The 18,995-nt window shown below is 60.0% G+C and overlaps 2 protein-coding genes across 2 annotated transcripts in view; one reads left to right on the top strand and one right to left on the bottom strand.

The window, feature by feature from the left end:
- COL20A1 (collagen type XX alpha 1 chain) overlaps window positions 1–2,958 on the top strand; it is a 40,537-nt gene extending 37,579 nt beyond the window's left edge. The window contains exon 36 of the mRNA XM_007954704.1: window positions 2,897–2,958. Within this exon, the coding sequence (XP_007952895.1) occupies window positions 2,897–2,958 (62 nt within the window). The remainder of the gene's footprint in view (window positions 1–2,896) is intronic.
- Window positions 2,959–4,895: 1,937 nt separating this feature from the next.
- Window positions 4,896–18,398, bottom strand: CHRNA4 (cholinergic receptor nicotinic alpha 4 subunit). The gene is made up of 6 exons (XM_007954674.1): window positions 18,323–18,398; window positions 17,073–17,224; window positions 12,605–12,649; window positions 12,223–12,332; window positions 7,562–8,903; window positions 4,896–5,021 (listed from the first exon to the last, which is right to left on the bottom strand). The coding sequence occupies exons 1-6, from the start codon at window positions 18,396–18,398 to the stop codon at window positions 4,896–4,898; spliced, it is 1,851 nt and encodes a 616-aa protein (XP_007952865.1).
- Between the last annotated feature and the right edge of the window lie 597 nt (window positions 18,399–18,995).

Here is an 18,995-nt window from a genome sequence, read left to right as displayed (position 1 = left end):
GTAAGTTCTTGCTGTAATCTTCACATAAGCAGATTGCCAGGTGGTTTTCCCACAGAGCCACTGGGTGGATTCGAGCAGCCTTTTGGTTAGCAGCCAAGCCCTCAGCGCCTGAGCCACCAGGGTAGTTATTGTGCATCTACTCCTCACTTATCAACTAGCTTATTATCCGACACCTCGCATCTGTGACAACTTTGAAAAAATTCCCAGGTGGTACCTCTGATGGTCCAGTCCCCATGTGGGGTCACAGCTGGGTCCAGGGCACCCTCTGTGGGTCGCCTTGAACAAAATACTGGAGGCCACACGAGGGATGGGGGCCAACCAGCTGTGGGATGCCTCCTCCCTTTGTCCATGGCATCTCAGTCCAGTCATGGAGGGCACAGGGTGACAACAGGACAATGCAAGGTCATGAGCCAGCAGGGGAGGCTGGGCAAGGGCCCAAAGATGCTGGGGAGGCCAGTGAGGAGGCAGGAAGTGGGGGGAGATGGGAGGAAGCCACATGGAGCTGTGGGGCCAGGGCACATGAAGGATGAGCAGGGTCCCTGCCCAGGGCAGATGAAGGGCCAGCAGGGCCCCCGCCCAGGGTGCAAGAAAGGCCAGCAGGGTCCCTGCCCAGGGTGGGTGGTAGGAGGCAGTGGGCAACACTTGAGCACCACCAAGGCCCCCAGCCCCTGTGGGCTCTGTGGTGGTGGGGAAGGGGGCTCACATGCCCCGTACATCATGAAACCAGTCAGGGGAGTCCAAGGGGCAGTGAGTGACTAGCAGGGACAGCACCAAAGATGGAGTGCAGCCCCCGACTTCCGCATAACCTGATTTCACATGAAGACTTTGGTCTTTGGAGTCTTACCATGTGGATAGTTGAGGAGTGGGTGTTTACAGATGTGAATGCACACCAGGTGTCATGGATTGAATTGTGTTCCCGAAATGTGTGTCAATTTGACTGGCCATGATTCCCAGGACTGTGTGGTCCTCCATCTTCTGATCTGATGAAATCGTTCTATGTGCTGTAAATCCTAACCTCTGCCTGCAGTTATCGAGGAAGGAACAAGTTATGTTAAAGAGAATTAAGACTATGTTTGTTCATGATGTGGGATTAGGTCACAGCCCTGATAAAACCTAAGGGGAGTTTCCTTGGGGTGTGGCCTGCATCACCTCTTATTGGACAAGAGATATAAGGAGAGAGAAGCAAGCAGAGAAGGAGGGACCTCCCACCAAGAAGGAAGAGCTGGAGCAGCGTGCATCTTGTGGACCTGGGGTCCCTGTGCTGAGAACCTCCTAGACCCAGACAAGAGGCATGGAGATCTCCAAGGGAGGCAAGGCCCACAGATATGGAAAGGAGACATGGACCTTCTCTAGAGCCGACAGAGAGAGAAAGCTTTTCCCTAGCTGGTGGCCTGCATTCAGGCTTCTAGCCTCTAAGCTGTGAGAGAATAAATTTGTTTGTTGAAGCCACCCCCTTGTGGTATTTCTGTTATAGCAGATAGCTAGCTAAGATACCAGGCAGACTTTCCCTGTGTAGGACCTGAGAGTAAAGACTTTGGGGTTTGTGGGCTCTGTGGCTCCCTCTGCCACTGTGGCTGAAACCTGCTGGGGACAAAGCAGAATGAACAGGGGTGGCTGTGGGCCAAGGGAGCCTTTGCTTGTGGGCCAGGTTTGGCCGCCTACACCAAGTGTCTTTGATGTAGAGTAACCAGAACCCCCAGACATTTCGGGGAGTGGGGAAAGGAAAATTGTACAACCATTTTACAAAAGCGTTTGGCAGCTTAATACAAACATAAACTACCTCCACCCCATGACCCAGCAAGTCCACCACAAGGTATCTGCCCAAGAGAAATGAGAACCTGTGTCCACATGGACTCAAACACGAAGTCTGGTTCCTGGTACCTTGATTCCTAATCACCAAACACTGGAAGCAACCAAGCCCATCAGCAGGAAATGGACAAACACATTGGGCTTAACTTTATTCCGTCAAAAGAACACAACTCAGCAATGAAGGCAGAACTGTTGACCCGCATAGCGACACAGAGGGTCTCAGCAGCACTGAGTGCCATGAGAGAAGCCCACCCGTGACGCCTGGAGCCCTCGTGGGGCCGAAGTCAGCTGAGGTTGTCACTGGAGTAGGAACTGACAGGAACGGACTCGAGGGAACTTTCTGGGGTGACGCTAATGTCCTACATGGTGACTGGGGTCATAGGTCAAACGGTGGATCCAAAGAAGTTATACTGACATCCCGCCCAGGATCTGTAGACCAGGACCTGTAAACAGGACCCTGTTTGGAAACGGGGCTCTCTTCTGTTATGCTGATGAGGTCACACTAGAGGAGGGTGGGCCCTAACCCTACTCAACTTGAGTTATGAAAGGGTCAGACAGACAGACTCACAGGGGAAGATAGACGCCATGTGAGATGCACCACAAGCCTGGAGTGCCGAGACTTGCTGGCAGCTAGACAGTGAGAGGTGAGGAAAAGACCTTTTCCAGAGCCCAGCCCTGAGTTCAGACTTCCATCTCCAGAACTGTGGCACGATGTGTTTCCGTTCGGTGAAGCCCCGCACTTTGCATCATTTGCCTTGGAGGTCACCGGAAACCCAGGCAAGTGGGATCAGGCTCTTTGGACGTCAGCGTGAGTGGGGGACTTAAGATCCACGCAAATTTTATCTCAGTGAGAAAACACTGGAGGCAGATCCACTGAAATTGGCGTGCTGGGGAACTGGTCTCATAGCAAGACGGACCATTGATTTCCTTTTTTGGATTTATTTTTGAGTCTCAAAAAAATTTTAAAAACTAAGAGAGGGGAGTCTTCCTCCTGGTTAAGCAGCCAGTGGGACACTGCCGCCAGCCCCCCGGCATCACACTTGACCCGGAGAAGCACAGCTGCTCTGAATCTGCCTGCTCCCAGCAGCTGCCAGCACATCTGGCAGCCGGGCCCAGTTATGCAACATGGAGCTAGAGACCTACCTCTGAGTCCTGCATCCCCCTCCCTCCTCCAAGGCTGGGTGTCCTGGGAGCGACCCCGCTTGCCTGGCTCAATCCCCACACCCTGAGGGACAGCCCCAAGGAAACCAGAATGGATCAAGCTCACCTGATGGAGTGCTCCATGCCCAGGGTGCTGGGCCTGGGGGACACTGGGCCCAGGGGATGCTAATGGGCCAGTGGGATGGGATTGAGGGGGCAATGGGTCCAGGGGCTGGGGTAGGAGGATGCTGGGCTGGGGGTCCTGGGCCTGGGGAACGCTGGACATGGGGCACTGGGTCCTGGGGGTGGGGTGAGAGGGACTCTGGACTAGGGGCCCTGGGTCCAGGGGAGGGGGAGATGCCAGGCTGGGGGCCCTGGGTCCAGGGGAGGGAGTAGGGGACGCCAGGCTGGGGAGCTGGCCTGCCCCTGTGTCTCTCCTCTGCCCTTGCCATCTGTCCAGTTGGGCCAGCAGATGGAAGCCCAGCACTTGGAGACGGAGGCTCCAAGAACCACAGTGACATCACTGGGGTGAGAGGTCCGAGCCCTGTGGCGCCCGGCCTCTGAACCCCTCTGGATAGAACCGCCCCCAGGCACTGTGAGGGAGGCCCAAGTGGGGCCCCTCCTGGGTTCTGCTGGCCCCAAGAGCATGGCAGTGGGGCTGGAAGCTGGGGGTTTTGTGAACCATGGTACCCTCACTCTGCGCTGTTCCCAGGAGTCCCTGTCTACCCATAGGGCCGCAGCTGCAGAGGGCTCTGAGTCCACCTGGGCAAACCGCCCTCAGGGTCTGTACTCTGGCCACACCACGGCCACCAGGACGGGGCAGTTCTTCCTCAGTTTCCACAGGGGACCCAGGTCTCCTGACCGTGTAAGGAGCAGGTACCACACAGGGGTGTTGGGGCCCAGAAGGGTCTGGCCTCTGCTCCACAGTCCCTCTGCCCATGCAGGTGAGGCTGGGGGTTCTCCAGGCCCCTTGGAAGTGCCTGCTGTAGACCCTTCCCACACCACCTTGTGACCCAGAAGGATGGCAAGCTTCTGGACTCCTTGGGGTTGAGGGTCCTGCCCTGTGAACAGACTTGCAGGGGTGGGATTTCCCTTCCACAAAACCCCTTCCTCAGGCCACAGGACACAAAGGTTGGTTTTGACTAACTTACCCTCAACAGACAAAAGCCCTGCTCAGCCACTCACCTCTAAGGGGCAGAAGAGGGCCAGTCTGAGGACACTGTAGGCCCCAGGCCAGCAGAGAGGCTGAGGCCAGGCTGGGAGGTGGTGGAGGAGTGATCAGATCTCAACTCAGGTGCCTGGGCCTCCAGACCCACAGATGAGAAGTACTCAGGGCAAGGAGGGGCCAAGGCCTCCTGGACCCCAAGGATGAGGGGTACTTGGGGCAGGGAGGGGCAAGGCCTCCAGACCCATGGATGAGAGGTACTCGGGGCAGGGAGGGGCGAGGCCTCCAGACCTGGGAATAAGGAATATTTAAGTTGGGATGGGGGAGCGGGGAACCAAGGCCTCCTGGACCCAAGGAATGAGGGGTAATCGGGGCAGGGAGGGGCAAGGCCTCCTGGACCCTAGGATGAGTGGCATTTGGGGCATGGGGTCAAGGCCTCATGACCCCTATCTGGGCAGAACCACCAAGGGGCTCACAGGAACCACGGCCCGGTCTACATGGTAGGAGACCACAGGCACCATGTTCCAGACAAGCTTTAATGGGACAGACCCAGGATGTCACGTGGTGGACAAGCTTTCCAGCCCACACCCCCTCCTGAGCTAGTGTCCTGGCTGTGGTGCCATGGAACCAGCAGAGAGGGACTGTCCCTCCCAAGGCAAGCTCAAGGCAGAGATGGAAGTGAGGGTGATGTGGCAGGTGACACACCTCAGGTCTGGGAGTCTGCAGATAGCCAGGTGCTGGCTGACAAGTGCCCTGTGCCAGGCGGGCCTCCCAGGCAGCCCTAGATCATGCCAGCCAGCCAGGGTGGCAGGAAGAGGCCGATGGTGCCCAGCAGGCAGACCATGACGAATACCCAGAGGAAGATTCGGTCGATGACCATGGCCACGTACTTCCAGTCCTCCTTCACCTGCAGGGAGAGGAGATTAATTGGCCACCACTGTGGCCTCACAGTGGCCAGAGAACCTTCTGGAACTGGGTGCTACAAGGGGCAGATCCTCTGTTCCCCACCCTCACCCCTCAAGGCAGCCAAGGTCACCATGCATACCTGTGCTGAGGTGATCTGAGGGCACAGAGGAGTCACCTGTCCTAAAGTCTGGGCCCAGGGAGCACTTTTTGTGAGGAAGGGTGGACCTCTCTCACCACAGAAGCCGCAAGGGGAAGGAGGGTGGTCCACACGAATGCTCAGTCAGTGTGAAGGCTGGAGGGGCACATGAGGGGCTGGTGCACCCCTCTGTTTATGGCATCCATATACAGACTGAGCAAGCATACCTGTGGCCCCATGGACCACACGGTGCCGCAGGAGCCAGGACTGAGGCTGTGCCCACCTGACCACCTTCCCTGCAGGTGGCCCGAGCTCACATGAGGTGGAGAAGACCAAAGCCCTTTGGATCAGCCCAGGGTCCAGAACATTGTGTGTCTTCCACACTGAAATCTGTTAGCGTGTTAGGCTGGGAGGCGGACATGGTAAAGACCACTGAGGCCACTACCCCTTTTGCAGATGGGGTAGTCCCCCCAGTTTAACCAGAGCCTGCCTTTGAGGATGGTCTTCAAGGGGGACCCTGGGTGGGCACGGCTGTCTACCATGAGTGATCAGAAGCGGACGCAGCCAGCATGGGCTCAGGCCACTGCAGATGAGAGAGTCTGCAGGCCAGGCAGGGGGCTGGACTGGGCTCCCAGTGAGAGGGCGTCAAGGGGCCTGTGGTAGTAGTTCAGGTTAATGTGTCAGCTTGGCCTGGCTGAGTGGCTGGGCAGCTGGATGTAGTATTCCCCATGATGAGACTGGTAATCAGCTCCATGGTGGAATCTACTGTGAGCAGCTGAGTAGCTGCCTTAGGGATGTGGTCTGCTTCCCATATATAAGCAGAAGCATTGAGGAAGGTCTCTGAGCTTTCTGGCACCCTTGGACCCTGGATGTAACCGAGTCTTTATTTAGCAGCCTGCCATGTTTCCCGCTTATCTTGGGACTGTCTCTGGACTTTAACTAGTGGCCTGCCGTGTTTGGTAACACTGGGACTGTGCCATTTTATTTGTCGACCTTGGGCTTGTCAGCCTCAGCAGCCAGCAGCTGTCTGAGTAGACACCTCTAGCTCCAGTGGGCTGGGAGCAGGAGGCAGAGCTGAAGCCCAAGGTCGAGGGGCTTCCACCCAGCTGCTAGAGCTGGCCCTCTGAACTCAGACGTCTAGCCCCCTGAACTGTAAGAGAACGAACTCCTGTTTGTTCAGCCTTTCACCCGTGCACTTCTGTTAGGGCAGCAGAGGTAACCAAAACAGGGCCAACTCCCCAGAGGAGTTTTCTGTGCTGGAGTTTTTACATAACCTTGGGCATCCCAGGGGTCGTAGACCACACTGAAACAGCGTGTGGATTTGAGGGGAGCCTGCGAGCAAACAGGGTCTCTGATAAAGCGTCTTGCTGGCCCCTCTGTCCCCAGGACAGGCTGAGAGGCTGCCTCGCTGCCCTGGTACTTTTCCCTCTGCTTTGATCCTCACGGCTCATGTACTTGGCGGCCACCTCCCTTCCAACATGAGCGTGTCACAGACCAAAGCCTCCAGCCCTGAGGGCGTTCTTGTGAAGTTAGCGCTGCTCCCTGGCGGCTGGACACGCCAGAGCCAGAGCCAGCTCACTGCAGCCTAGCCACAGCCGCGGTCTGGGCACGGAGAGGAGGCCGCCGGGCCTGCACCTGAGATGCCTTGCTGTGCCCTTGACGTTTTCACTAAACCTCTAAAGGGACAAGTCACACTGGCAGCTGCTCCCAGACATGTCATGTCATGAGACACTTGGAGACTCCACCCCCTCCGGTGCCCCTGGACACGCTAGCTTGCAGGGAGACTCTCTGGGGTCTCCTGGACCCCTCGCGGCCCACAGCTGGGCTGGGTTGTCTCCGACTCTGCTCCTTCCCTACCCTGCCCAGGCTCCTCAGCTGGGTCATATCCAAACTCCGGGCTTTCCTCTTTCAGCAGCCCCCCAGTCTTCCAGCCGGAAAGAGACCAGGGATCAGTGCCCAGAGGAGCGGGTGCAGTCTAGGACCCACAGGCTGAGGTGCTCAGAGGGAGAAATGCCACCATGGCTACCATGGCCTCTCTGGCAATCAGGAAAGGAGAGACCCCAGCTCGACATTCCCAGCAGCCAGCATGGGTGCCAGGATGACTCCCTGAGTGGCCTGTTTGTGGCAGCTGTGTGTAAAAGGTGGTGGTGGCACCCCTCCCGCCCCTGGGAGCCCTCGACCCCCTGGAGGCTCCCTCTGGGTTGCCCACCCACCACCTGCCCCAGCTCTGCCCTGAAGCAGTGGCCACTGGGGGTTCAGGGGGGTGATGGACACAGCAGACCGGGGCTCAGGAGTCTGCAGGGGAGCCACTTGGGACATCCCAACACCAAGCAGGCGGGGTGCTGCCATGTCCGCTCACCCCTGGGCTGAGGCAGCACCGGATGCAGAGCAGAGCAGAGTCTTACCGAGAAGTCCGTGTCCTCCGCCTTCAGGTGGTCTGCAATGTACTGGACGCCCTCCACAGCCTGGGTCAGGGCCGGCGACAGTGGCAGACGGCGGCATGGCACCTTGGTGCTAAGGGCCATGAGCGTGGCGTCAGGGGAGGAAGCGGCTGGCTCTTTCTTGCACTTGCATTTGCAGGGGGAGGGCTGATCGAGAGGCGCAGGCTCAGCGGAGTGAGTGGACACCGGGGAGCTGGCCACCTGGCCATTGGCCTGGCTGCAGCCATCATCTTGGGAGATGCAGTACTGGACACTGCGAGATCGACACCGGACGCTGCCTTCCTCCACCCTGCTGGGGCTGGGCACGTGCTGGACGCTGAAGGACCTGGCCTTGGCCAGCCTCGAAGTCTGGGCACTGCTGGGCAGGTGGTCAGGGCCAGATGTGGGGCTGGCACTGGCCTTCTTGGCCTCTGGGGGGTTGAGAGTGGGGGTCTGCTCCGAGGGTGGCTTGACTGGCTCCCCCAACGAGACACAGAAGGAGGCGGTGGGTGATGGGTCCCTGCTCAGGAGGCCGGGCTGGCCCTCGGGCTCAGGCCAGAAGCGTGGGGCATTGGCCATCTTGTGCATGGACTCAATGAGCCGTCGACAGTTGTCCTTGACCACAGATGGCCGCTTCATGAAGAGCAGGCGAGGCACAATGTCCAGGAAGACCCTGCGCACCCAGGCAGGCATAGTGTGCGTGCGCGGCGAGCGGTGGTGCACGTTGAGCACAAACACCGTGATGATGATGGAGAGCGTGACGAAGACCATGGTGAAGAGCAGGTACTCGCCGATGAGCGGGATGACCAGCGAGGTGGAGGGGATGATCTCGGTGATGAGCAGCAGGAAGACGGTGAGCGAGAGCAGCACGGAGATGCACAGCGTGACCTTCTCGCCGCACTCGGAGGGCAGGTAGAAGACCAGCACGGTGAGGCAGGAGATGAGCAGGCAGGGGATGATGAGGTTGATGGTGTAGAAGAGCGGCAGCCGCCGGATGATGAAGGCGTATGTGATGTCAGAGTACACCTCGGCGCAGCACTCGTACTTCTTGGTGTTGTAGTTGCCCACAGCGTCCACAATCACCCACTCGCCACTCTCCCAGTAGTCCAGCTGGTCCACCCTCCGGTGCATGCTCACCAGGTCGATCTTGGCCTTGTCATACGTCCAGGACCCAAACTTCATGGTGCAGTTCTGCTGGTCGAAGGGGAAGAAGGTGACGTCGATGCTGCAGGAGCTCTTGTAGATGGCCGGGGGTGTCCACTGGACCCGTCCGTCGTGGAAGAGGTGGGCTTTGGTCAGGTGCGTCACCGCAAAGTCCCCGTCCGCGCTGGCAGGGACAGGGAGAAGCCAGGGCGTGAGACCCCTCCCCCCAAGGCTCCAGGCCACCTGCAGCCCCTCCACAGTCCCATGCACCTGCACACCTGTGCAAGCCTGCCTCCCAGGTGAGCAGAGAAAGGTTTACAGCTTTGACTGGGCTCGTGACACATAGGGTGGCAGGGCACAGAGTCAGACAGCTGGACATGTGACCCCGGCCAGCAAGTGACCTCTGTGCCTCAGTTTACCAACCTGCCAGAAGCCTCATCACTCAGTTTAGGAGCTCTCAGTGCCTGGTTAGCAGGACTGGCACGCACCACTCTGGACGCAGCACACGGGCATCGAACGCAGCTTCCCAGAAGGTTCCTGTACCTCCGCTGAGCTGCTTGTCCTCTGTGGCCTGCCTTCTCCTTGAACCTGCCCTCCACGTTCTCTCAGACCACCCTCCCTGGTAGCTGCATCCCTCCCACTGCCCAGGGGTCCCACCACCTCACCCCACGATGCACCTAACCTGGCTGCCACCCTGCTCAGCCTGCAGAGGGTAGACCACTCCTTGCATCTCAGCATCCCGGGCACCCCTCGTTTTCAACCCTCTTCTCTGTGGCCAGTGCAGCTTCCTCGTGGCCTCTGTCCCATATGCCCTCGACCCCACAAGGCTCCACCCAGTTCCAAAGGGCTAGCTCAGAGGTGGCCGCCTCCCCAGGGCCCGGGCAGAACCAGCCACTCACCCCTTGGAGTTCTGTCCCTATAGGCTGACCATGGCACTGGTCACTGCAGCACTCATGAGCCAGGCTGGCCCCATCCTGGCCAGGACTCATCCCGAGTCAGCCATGAGGGCCTGCAGCCCTGCCCTACAGTCTCCCGGTGCCAGCTGGCCCCTGTCAGCCCTCAGCACTAACGCTGCCCATCCACATGGTATTGTGCTCACACTGCAGGCTCCACCGCATCTCAGTGAAGCAGGACGGGGCCTTCCAATTCCACTGGCCCTGAGCAGGGGCAGGGGCACCACAGACGTTAGAGCAAGCCCCTCCTTCCCCACCTCTGGCTCCCCAAAACCAAAAGTCAAACCCGGCCCTTCCGAGGCCCAAATTAAAATCGTCCACTGGGTAGATGAGCGGCCCTGTTTGCAGACATCCTGCGGGGGGGTGGAGAGGAGCGGAGGGGCTCCGGGCGAGTAGAGGGGCTCCAGGGAGAGAGGGTATGGGGCAGCAGCCCTCAGATCCACCCCAGGGATCCTGCTCCCCAAACTCCAGGGGAGGAGCAGAGAGTGTTCCCTAGAGCCCAGCAACCCTGGTCACTGCCCTGCACACCCCCAACCCCTCAGCTGTGTTCAAGCGAGACCACCAGTGGCAACACCCACCTCTCCTCCCCCAGGGCCAGACCTGGCTCTGATCCTGCCACCTCCCTGCTGATCCCCAACCCAGGGAGCCCTGGGAAGGAGCCCTGCCTTCCAGCATCTGCCTCTGAGCTTACTGTCCTGCCCCACAGGCCTCATTCCACCCCCACACACCAGCTTCTAGGGGAGGGGCCCTAAGGGCAGCAGGACTGGGGGCCGCTCCTCTCTGCATCCTGGTCCTGCAGGCGCCATACAGCCAACGGTGGGATCTGTACAAGGCTGAGGGTGCCCAGGCCAGGGAACGTCACCACCACTGTGCTGCCCTGTGCTCTGTACTTGTGCCCCGAGAGAGCTCAGCCTTGGTGAGGTCCCCAGGAGGGCTGGGGGAGCCCCCATGTGGGACCAGGCGGCCCACCGATGCACTGGGAGGGAGCAGGCTTCCCCAGGCAAGCCCCAAAATGCCCCCACCAAGGCTGGCCCCATCTCCCAGCCCCAGCTCGCTGACTCATAAACCGAGGGTCGCTCCCCACGTGATGCTGCACTCAAGAGTGTTCTCAGCTCCTCTCCCCCTCCTCCAGCACCAGAGTGGGCTTCTGGGTTGCTGTCTGAAAGGTCCAATCTTCAGGGAGCTTCCAATGAGCAACAACGGCTCGTGTGAGTGTCCTCCACCAAGAGGGTGCCCCAGAGCCGGCAAAGCAGCTGAGTCTCTCAAGTGACCCCACCAGCACCAGGAGCCACCCACCGCCTCTTCGATGGCTAGGACCGGGTCCAGCACAGCTGCCGGCTCTAGGGGCCCTCTGCCTTCATACCCAGGTCTCCTCTAGCGAGAGCCTTGGCACCAGCGCCTCTCAGCTGGCGGTGCGTGCAGGAAGGAGAGAGCTGGGGTGAGTCCCAGGGCATCTGCATTTCACAGCTGCTTGTCTGCTGTGCTTGGGTGGGTCGTGTCCAGCAGCCCAGGCTCTGATGCCCGTTCAGGGAGCACACAGACACTCTGCGTGCATTCGGCCGGGGTGGGGATCGGAGTGGGCCCCAGACAAGCTGCGAGGCTCCAGGGTCCTTACTTCCCAGCAGGTTCCCACACAGGCTGTCATGCCCGAGGGGAGAGTGGCCAGTGGATGCCACTCCACCCACCCTCCTCCTCTAATGGGCCTTCAGAGTGGTCCTCCCGCCGCTATTACTACAATCAATTAAGGGGGTGAGAGCTGTCTTTCCTAATCGAATAGTAGCGTTTGTAGGTCAGGCATGAGCCCCCGGGGCCCTCGGGGTTGGTGGGGGTGGTGGAAGCGGACGGGGACAGAAGATAGACACAGGGACTGAGTGCTCAGCTTGCCTCCCTTTGTCAGCTCCACGGGGAGCCTCAGGCCTGGCCACTACCGATATTGGGACTTAGGTTAGAGAGGGCCAGGTCAGAGGCGTCACAGCAGGGCATGGGGCTGCAGGGGAGGGTCCCAGGGAAGGACCAGCAGATGGCCCTCTGGAGGTCAGCCCTGGTCACCAGTGCCCGGCCCGGCTGCCAAGCAGAGCCCTCATCTAACGCTGCCTCCAGCACAGCCTTGGGAAGGGCTGCCCCAGCTGTGCGATCGGGAAGGATGAGGCAGGTCTGGAGACCCTGCGGTGACCCGATAGTGATGCCATCAGTGACTCCAGGGTCTGAGTTCCCGGGGCTGACACTGTGGAGCAGCCCCCTGCCCTGGGTGGGGGACCCGGTGGTGACCCACGCAGCAGCTGCAGGTGAGCCTAGGAGGTGGAGGGTGAAGATGGAAGGCAGAGGGGCCTAGGGGCTGAGGCAAGAAGGGCTCTGGCCCAGTTCTCAGGGTCAGGCCGGCTGGAAGTGGTGAAGCATGGAAGGCGCTCTGGCCTGTAGGTCCCTCAGAGGGGCTGAGACCCACTGAGGTGGTGTGAGGCCCCATCTCTCAGCTGTGCCCAGCCCGCACTTCTGCCAGGCCCCTCGCGCCCACCTCGCCCCAGGCTGGACGCAGCCGCTGCAGACGCTCACTTGTTGTAAAGGACAATATCGGGCCGCCAGATGAGCTCCGAGGGGATTCGGATGGACGTGACGTTCTCGTAGTCAGCCGGGTCCCAGCGCAACTTGTAGTCATGCCACTCCTGGGGGATGGTGGATAGGGACACACTGCCACCTCTGACTCCTGCTCACCGTGAGGGGTGGGGGGAGGCCAGCAGTGCAGGGATGGTTGGCAGGGGGTGGGGGCGGGGGAGATGAAGCGTTGCATGAACGCTTTAGGCTCCTGTGACCACTGACAGTGAAAGGGGGGTTCTAGGGGCTGGTGGTGACAAGGGGACAGGGGCACAGAGATGGGGCTGGAGAGCTGGAGGGTCAGGGACGTGGCGACCCAGGAGAGGGCTCCGTCCGCACTCACCTGCTTCACCCACACATTGGTCGTCATCATCTGGTTCTTCTCGTCCTAGGGTTTGAGGAGAGGCAGAGGGTGAGAGTTCCTCTCTATGGGGGTCCATCCCTGCTGGCTTGGAGTTTACTACCCATGGTCCCAGGCTTGAGAGGGGGGGACTTTGGGATGGCCAGGGCTGGATACAGTGGGTGGTGACCAAAGGAAGGAGTGAGCTCTGCGTCTCGAAGCAACCAAGGACGAAGGCCCAAAGGGGACATGGGGACACTGTGCCCCAAGCATGAGACCAAAAGGGGCATACATGGCAGGATGGACTTTTCCAGAAGGAAAGCAAGAGCAAGGGCCAACTGACTGCCCAGGCAGCCCAGCTGAGGGCAGTCTGGGGGAAGGCGAAGGCACCACTGGCCCTGCCCTCCGATAACAGCTGTGGTGGGGGACCCTCTGCAGATGGGGCTCGGTGCGTGTGGATGGGGCTGAGGCCATGCTCCTCACAGGGCCCATCGGCAGGAGCTGGGCCTTGCTCTCTGTCAGCTCCACTCAAAGAACACGGGCACACATCCTCCGAGATCCCGTCCATCCCCTGCCCCGCACCCACCCTCCCCACTGCCTCTCCCCTTTATCTGAGGGACCAGTGGGTGAGGACCCGTCCTGACGGGGGTAACTGGTGCAGTCTGGGTCTTCTTCCCGTGGTGTGGAGCTGGGTAGAGGTCAGGGGGAAAGCCTCCGCCTGGGGGAGGTCGGGGGGCAGCCTGCAGGACAAGGGCCAGCGTCTTCATTAGGGCTGCTTCCCACCGTTTCCCCTACCAGCTTCCACATCGGGGACAAACAAGGCCCTTCAGGAAAGCCACTCAGAGAGACCCTCAGACAGTCAGGCCAGAGATCTGCACAGCATCTGGGCCAGGACTAGGGACTGGACACGTCTCTGTGTGTTTGCATGTGGGTGCATGTGCAGACAAGGGCATGTCTGTGCACTTGCATGTGTGCATGTATGTGTGTGGCCTCAGGGCCTCCCTCTCCTGGTCTCCCCTGTGGGCTAGCTCAGGGCAAGGAGACCATGTCCCAGAGCAGCTCATGCTCTGCCTTTGCTCCCAGTCACCAGCCACTGGCCACGTCACCTGCTGCCTGAACTGGGCTCCTCCTCAAGAAGACACCAAGGAGAGAGTGTGACTACAGAGCATGTGGCCTGGGCTGGGCACCACAGCCTTGCTCAGCTCAATCCTGTAGGTCCCTGGAAGTTCTGGGGGTAAGAACAGCCTCCCCACTCCCCAGGCTCCAGGCTCCAGGCTCCTCAGAACAAGCTTCAAGGCACAGGAATGGCCACCTTCCCTGAGATGCCTGTCCAACAGGTCCTTGAACCCTGCCAACCCACCTGTGTGGACACGTGCCCAGTACATGTCACTAGGACTCAGCATCGTGGAGACAGGGAGAGGGGTCCTTGCTTGGACACAGGGCCTGGGGATGGCATTTATATCTGTAGCTCCTACATGATCCCACAGACCACACCAGAGGGCTGGGCAGGAAAGTGAGGTGAAGGCTTCCAGTACCTGCCTCTGAGACACTGGTGGGCCCGACAGAGGGTGGCCAAGGAGAGCAGGCCTCCAACTCATCAATGTGGCCCAGGTCTCAGCCAGCACCCAATGTCATGCAGGGGCAGCTCCCAACAGGTTTATCATCTGGGGCTCCTCGAATGATGCAGACACAGAGGCTGTGTGCTTTCAGTGACAGACCTCTGTCCCCCTGAAGCACCTCTGTCCATATGCCATACCCCAGGCTCTCCTCTCCACCGTGGAAGCAATAATAGGATTTCCAGGGACACCACCGAATTCACTGCCCTCAACATACCAGAGCCAGGCAGGTAGCAGATGGTGCTTGTTAGTGTGCATGTGTGTGTACACTGTGTGCCACTCCATGCATTAGCGTGCACATGTGCATGTGTTACTATGCATGTGTGTGCACATGTGCACCAGTCCATGTGTTAGTGCACACATGTGCATCCATGTTAGTGTGCATGTGTAGGTGTGTGCACATGTGCACCAGTCCATGTGTTAGTGCACACATGTGCATCCATGTTAGTGTGCATGTGTAGATGTGTGTCAGCCCATGTTACTGTGCACATGTGTATGTTGGTGTCCATGTATGTGCACATGTCATTCCATGCATTAATGTGCACATATGCATGTGTTCATGCATGTGTGCAAGTCAATGCATCTGTGTGCACATGTGTGCATGTTAGTGTGCATGTATGTGCATATATGTTGCCCATGCATTAATGTGCACATATGCATGTGCTCATGCACATATGCAAGTCCATGCATCTGTGTGCACATGTATGCATGTTAGTGTGCATCTGTGCACATGTGTGCCAGTCCATGTGTTACTGTGCACATGTGCATCCATGTTAGTGTGCATGTGTGCACATGCACACCACCAGTCCACGGGTTAGTATGCACATGTGCACATTAATGTGCATGCATATGTACATGAGTGCCACTCACTTTTAGTGTCACACATGCATGCATGTTAGTGTGCATGTGTGTGTAAATGTGTGCCTATGTGTTAGAATGTACACATGCGTGCATGTTAGTGCATGTGTATTTGTGTCTGTGCACTTTTATGTGTGTTTGCATATACACATGTGTACACTGTGCATACGTGTTCACATATGCATGCCTGTACATGAGTGTGCACATTGGTGTGTGCATGTGCACCCTGAATGTGTGTATATGTCATCAACCATCTTTAATGCAGAAAGCAGAATGACTCCGCCCTTGTTTAGCTCTGCCGTGGGGTCTCAGCCAACCACTCCTCAGGGTCCTGGGGTCAGATGTGCTCTGGACCTCAGTCTCCTGGACAAACCAGGGTTCACTGGTGCAGGGAGTGGGCAGCCTGACGTGAGCTGGAGGTGGAGAGGCTGCAGTGGACAGACCCGGAACCTTGATTGGCAGCCGTACGCCTCCTCTGCCAGCAGCCAGTGTTTGCAAACCTCAGCAGAGTTTACTGAACCGTCCATCCCGGGCTGTCACTGGCTGTGCCCCAGTCAGAGCACTGACGGCAATGACCAGAGCCATGTTCCAGGAGGCCTGAGTGGAGGTCTGGGCCGGCTCTGGGAAACGGTGAGGACAGGGTTGACAGACGGGTCTTCATATCAGCTGAGCCCTCCCGTGTCCCTATAGGGGCCGAACAGGCTGCTGCACTGGTCCATCTGCTTGGCAGCTGCCAGGGGCCACCCAGAGAGCCCGACGTCAGCCTGGACCAAGGGCTTCTGGAAGGATGGGACCCTCTCCTCCCAAAGCAAGCCCGAGGCGCCTGGAATGGGGTCCTGGCAGAGTGTGTGGGTAAGCTTTTGGGAACCTCTGTGGGCCTCTGGAGCTGAACGAACCCCCTCCCCTGATGCAGGTTCCTCCCGGACCCAGTGAGCTGGGGTACAGCAGCAGATGCCCAGGCTGGCCTCCAGTGTGGAACACCCAAATCCGGCCAAGCTGGCCAGCCATCAGTCAGTCCCCCCGGCAAATGGCAGAGTGCAGTATGTCACTGCCCTTCCCCCAGCTGCCTCTAAATCACTCGGGCTCACTCCCTCTTTCCAGCCAGGCCAGAGCCTAGGCTCTGAGGCCAGGGCCTTGGGGTGCTACTGGAACCTCAGAGTAGGACCCTGTCCCAGGCTGTGCCCAGGCAGACCTACCCCGAAACAGGGCAGCCAGAGTGTTCCTGAAAAGTGGAACAGTGACCAGTGCCCACAGCTGGCCACTCCAGATCCCAGGACAGTCCAGTCTCGCTCCAGCTAACATCCCTGGGCTGGGCTCAGATTCACGTTGTGGCCCCAGTGTCCTGCAGCTGGTTCTCAGACCCAGGGACGTGGCCCAGGGCTTCTCCCCCGAAACCTCACCCAGGCTCTTGCCCTGTGTAGGTGCACATCCTAACCACGAAAGCAAATCACACTTCTGACCCACACCCAGACAGAGGCACAACAGGAGCTGCCTGTGACATCTCTGGGGCTTGGAGCCCTGTGGGGTTCCGTGGGGGTGCTGCCTCCACCCTGCCGGGTCAGCACCATTAGCACAAAAGCCCTGGCCCCAGCAACCAACAGCTGTCCCTTGGGGTGCTGACGTCAGCATTTTTTGCTCTTGGTTTCTGAAGGTGACAGTCCTGACCCATCATGACTGAACACCCAGGCCCCTTGAGCTTTTCCATCCTGAGAGGAGGGGAGGGCTGGGCCAATCCTGGCGGCTCAGGGAAGGCACATCCCTGGGGAATGGAAGCTGGGGCTCAGTAGGGTTGGGCCTCAGGCAGGGCCAGAGCCAGCAGCAGCGGGGTTGTCTCCTCAGCCCTGAGCTGGGGCACACACAGCCCAAGGCGAGGTGGTAACAGTGGCCTCTGCTCATCCACAGATGCCCTCCCAGCCCAGGCCACCTCGAGGCTGGCGTCCTTCTTGGGGGACACCACTCCCATAGGCAGAGGACCAGAGCCCCTCCCCTACACCTACCACGTCGATGAGCTGGGCGATGGACAGGCCGAAACGGACCAGGACCACGTCCGAGATGTTCGCCACAGGCCGAGACCACTTGTTGTAGCCCGAGAAGAGCTTCTTCAGCAGCCGCTCCTCGGCGTGGGCCCGGGTCTCCACGTGGCTGCTCGCTGGGGGCAGGCGTGGGCTCAGGCCAGGGCGGTGCTGGGCTTCCCCCTCCCCTCTTCCTCCACGCAGGCCGCCTGCCACTGGAGTTCTGCCCTGGTTTCCCCTACAGCTCCTTGACCTTAGTGTAACTTCCTCGGGGAAGTCTTCCAGACCCCTCAGCTGGGCCAGGCCTCCCTCACAGCCTGCACCACATCTCCCAGTGGTTGTTGTTGTTTGCCGTGGAGTCGGCCCCGACTCATAGCGACCCCTCCTTCGGTTTCCGAGGCAGTATCACTATGGAAGTAGATTGCCCCACCTTCCTTCCGAGGAGTGGCTGGTGGGTTTGAACCTCCAGCCTTCTGGTTAGCAGTCAAGTGCTGTAGCCACTATGCTACACATCTCCCAGTAGAAGGAGAAAGATAAGCGACCCTGGCCCCACTCCCTGAGGGCGGGGGCTCCCAGGGGCCATCTTAGACCCTGTGCCCCTTGACCCCCAGCGAGTCCCCCCCAACCTGTTATCTCTGGTCCCTCTCACAGGTGAGGGGCAGCCCACTGTCTGGGGAGAAGGGCGTGAAATGCCCTGCAACCCACCCAGAGGATGGGAGCTCAGGAGCAGGGGGAGCTGGCTGGCTATCCCGGAGAGCCTGGGGTGCAAGGGAGGTAGCAGGGCCCAGGGACCAAGCCTCCCTCCCTCCCTCTCAGCTGCGTGGGGAGCTGGCACCAGGTTAAGAGCCCCCTCTCCTGAGGTGCGAGGGAAGCGAGCACCAAGGGCAAGCCTCCTCCAACGTGGAGCAGGCATGAGGGAGGGGTCTGCACCAGATCTAGCTGGACGCGCGGAGGGCGAGGGACCCCGCCTCTGCCAAGTTTCGCAGACAAAACCCCCTCTACTGCCCACCCAAGTCCCCCTCCCCGCGTTCACAGCAGGGTTAACCCCTTCCTCTCTGGCTCAGCCTGGCCCCGCCGGAGGACAGCCAGTGCTTCTCGGGCAGGGAGGTCGCGGCCGCCCCGTTGCGCGCACCCGTGGCTTGGGACCATGGCCAGGAACCTTCCCTCCTCTGGCTCCGGGGATCCGGACAGCCCGCACCGGGAGAAAGGGGGCCCGCCAGAACCCCGGAACTTACCGGGCAGGAGGCTGGCCCCGAGAAGCAGCAGCAGCGCCGGCAGCGGCGGCGGCGCCCCGGGGCCCCGGAGCTCCATGGTGCTCCCAGCCTCTCTAGACGCGGGCGGCTCCCGGCTCCGCCGCGCCCCTGCTCCGAGGCCCGCGCGCGCCCAACTTCCAGCCCCAGCCCCGCGCCGGCCGCTCAGTCCCGCCCGCTCAGCTGCTCCTCCCGCGGAGCGCGGCGCTGGGACCAGAGCAACGCAGCAGTGGGCTCTGCGTCGCAGCCCCTCCTGGACGTGCGCCTCTAGCCTCTGAGGAGGAGAAGGGGGAGGGGAAGGAGGGAACGGGGAGGGGGGAGGGAGGTGGAAGAGGAGGGGAGGAGAGGGGAGGGGAGGGAGGGGGAGAGAGAGAGAGAGAGAGAGAGAGAAAGAGAGAGAGACAGGACCGGGCGGGCGGGGACGGACCACGCCAGGAGAGGGGCAAGGAGGCTGCGTTTGGCCTAATGCGGGCTAAAGTTTTGCACATTCTCCAGGGGCTGGGGACCTGCTCAGCGGGTATGGAGACCCTGTGGTGACTGCATACGACTGGGAATCCCAGGCTGCCTTGGTTCCCAGGTCACCAGACCCTGACCCCCCAACAGCAGTCTCCAGCCCAGGTCCAAGCTGCCTATCTGGAGGCAGGACACACACCCTGGG

Source organism: Orycteropus afer, unplaced genomic scaffold (assembly GCF_000298275.1).
Source record: "Orycteropus afer afer isolate SDZICR_OR568_19922 unplaced genomic scaffold, OryAfe1.0 scaffold00469, whole genome shotgun sequence".
In the NCBI taxonomy this organism is placed as follows: Eukaryota; Metazoa; Chordata; class Mammalia; order Tubulidentata; family Orycteropodidae; genus Orycteropus; species Orycteropus afer.
The sequence above is the reverse complement of the archived record's forward strand: the minus strand, read 5'-3'. Positions and strand labels throughout refer to the sequence as shown.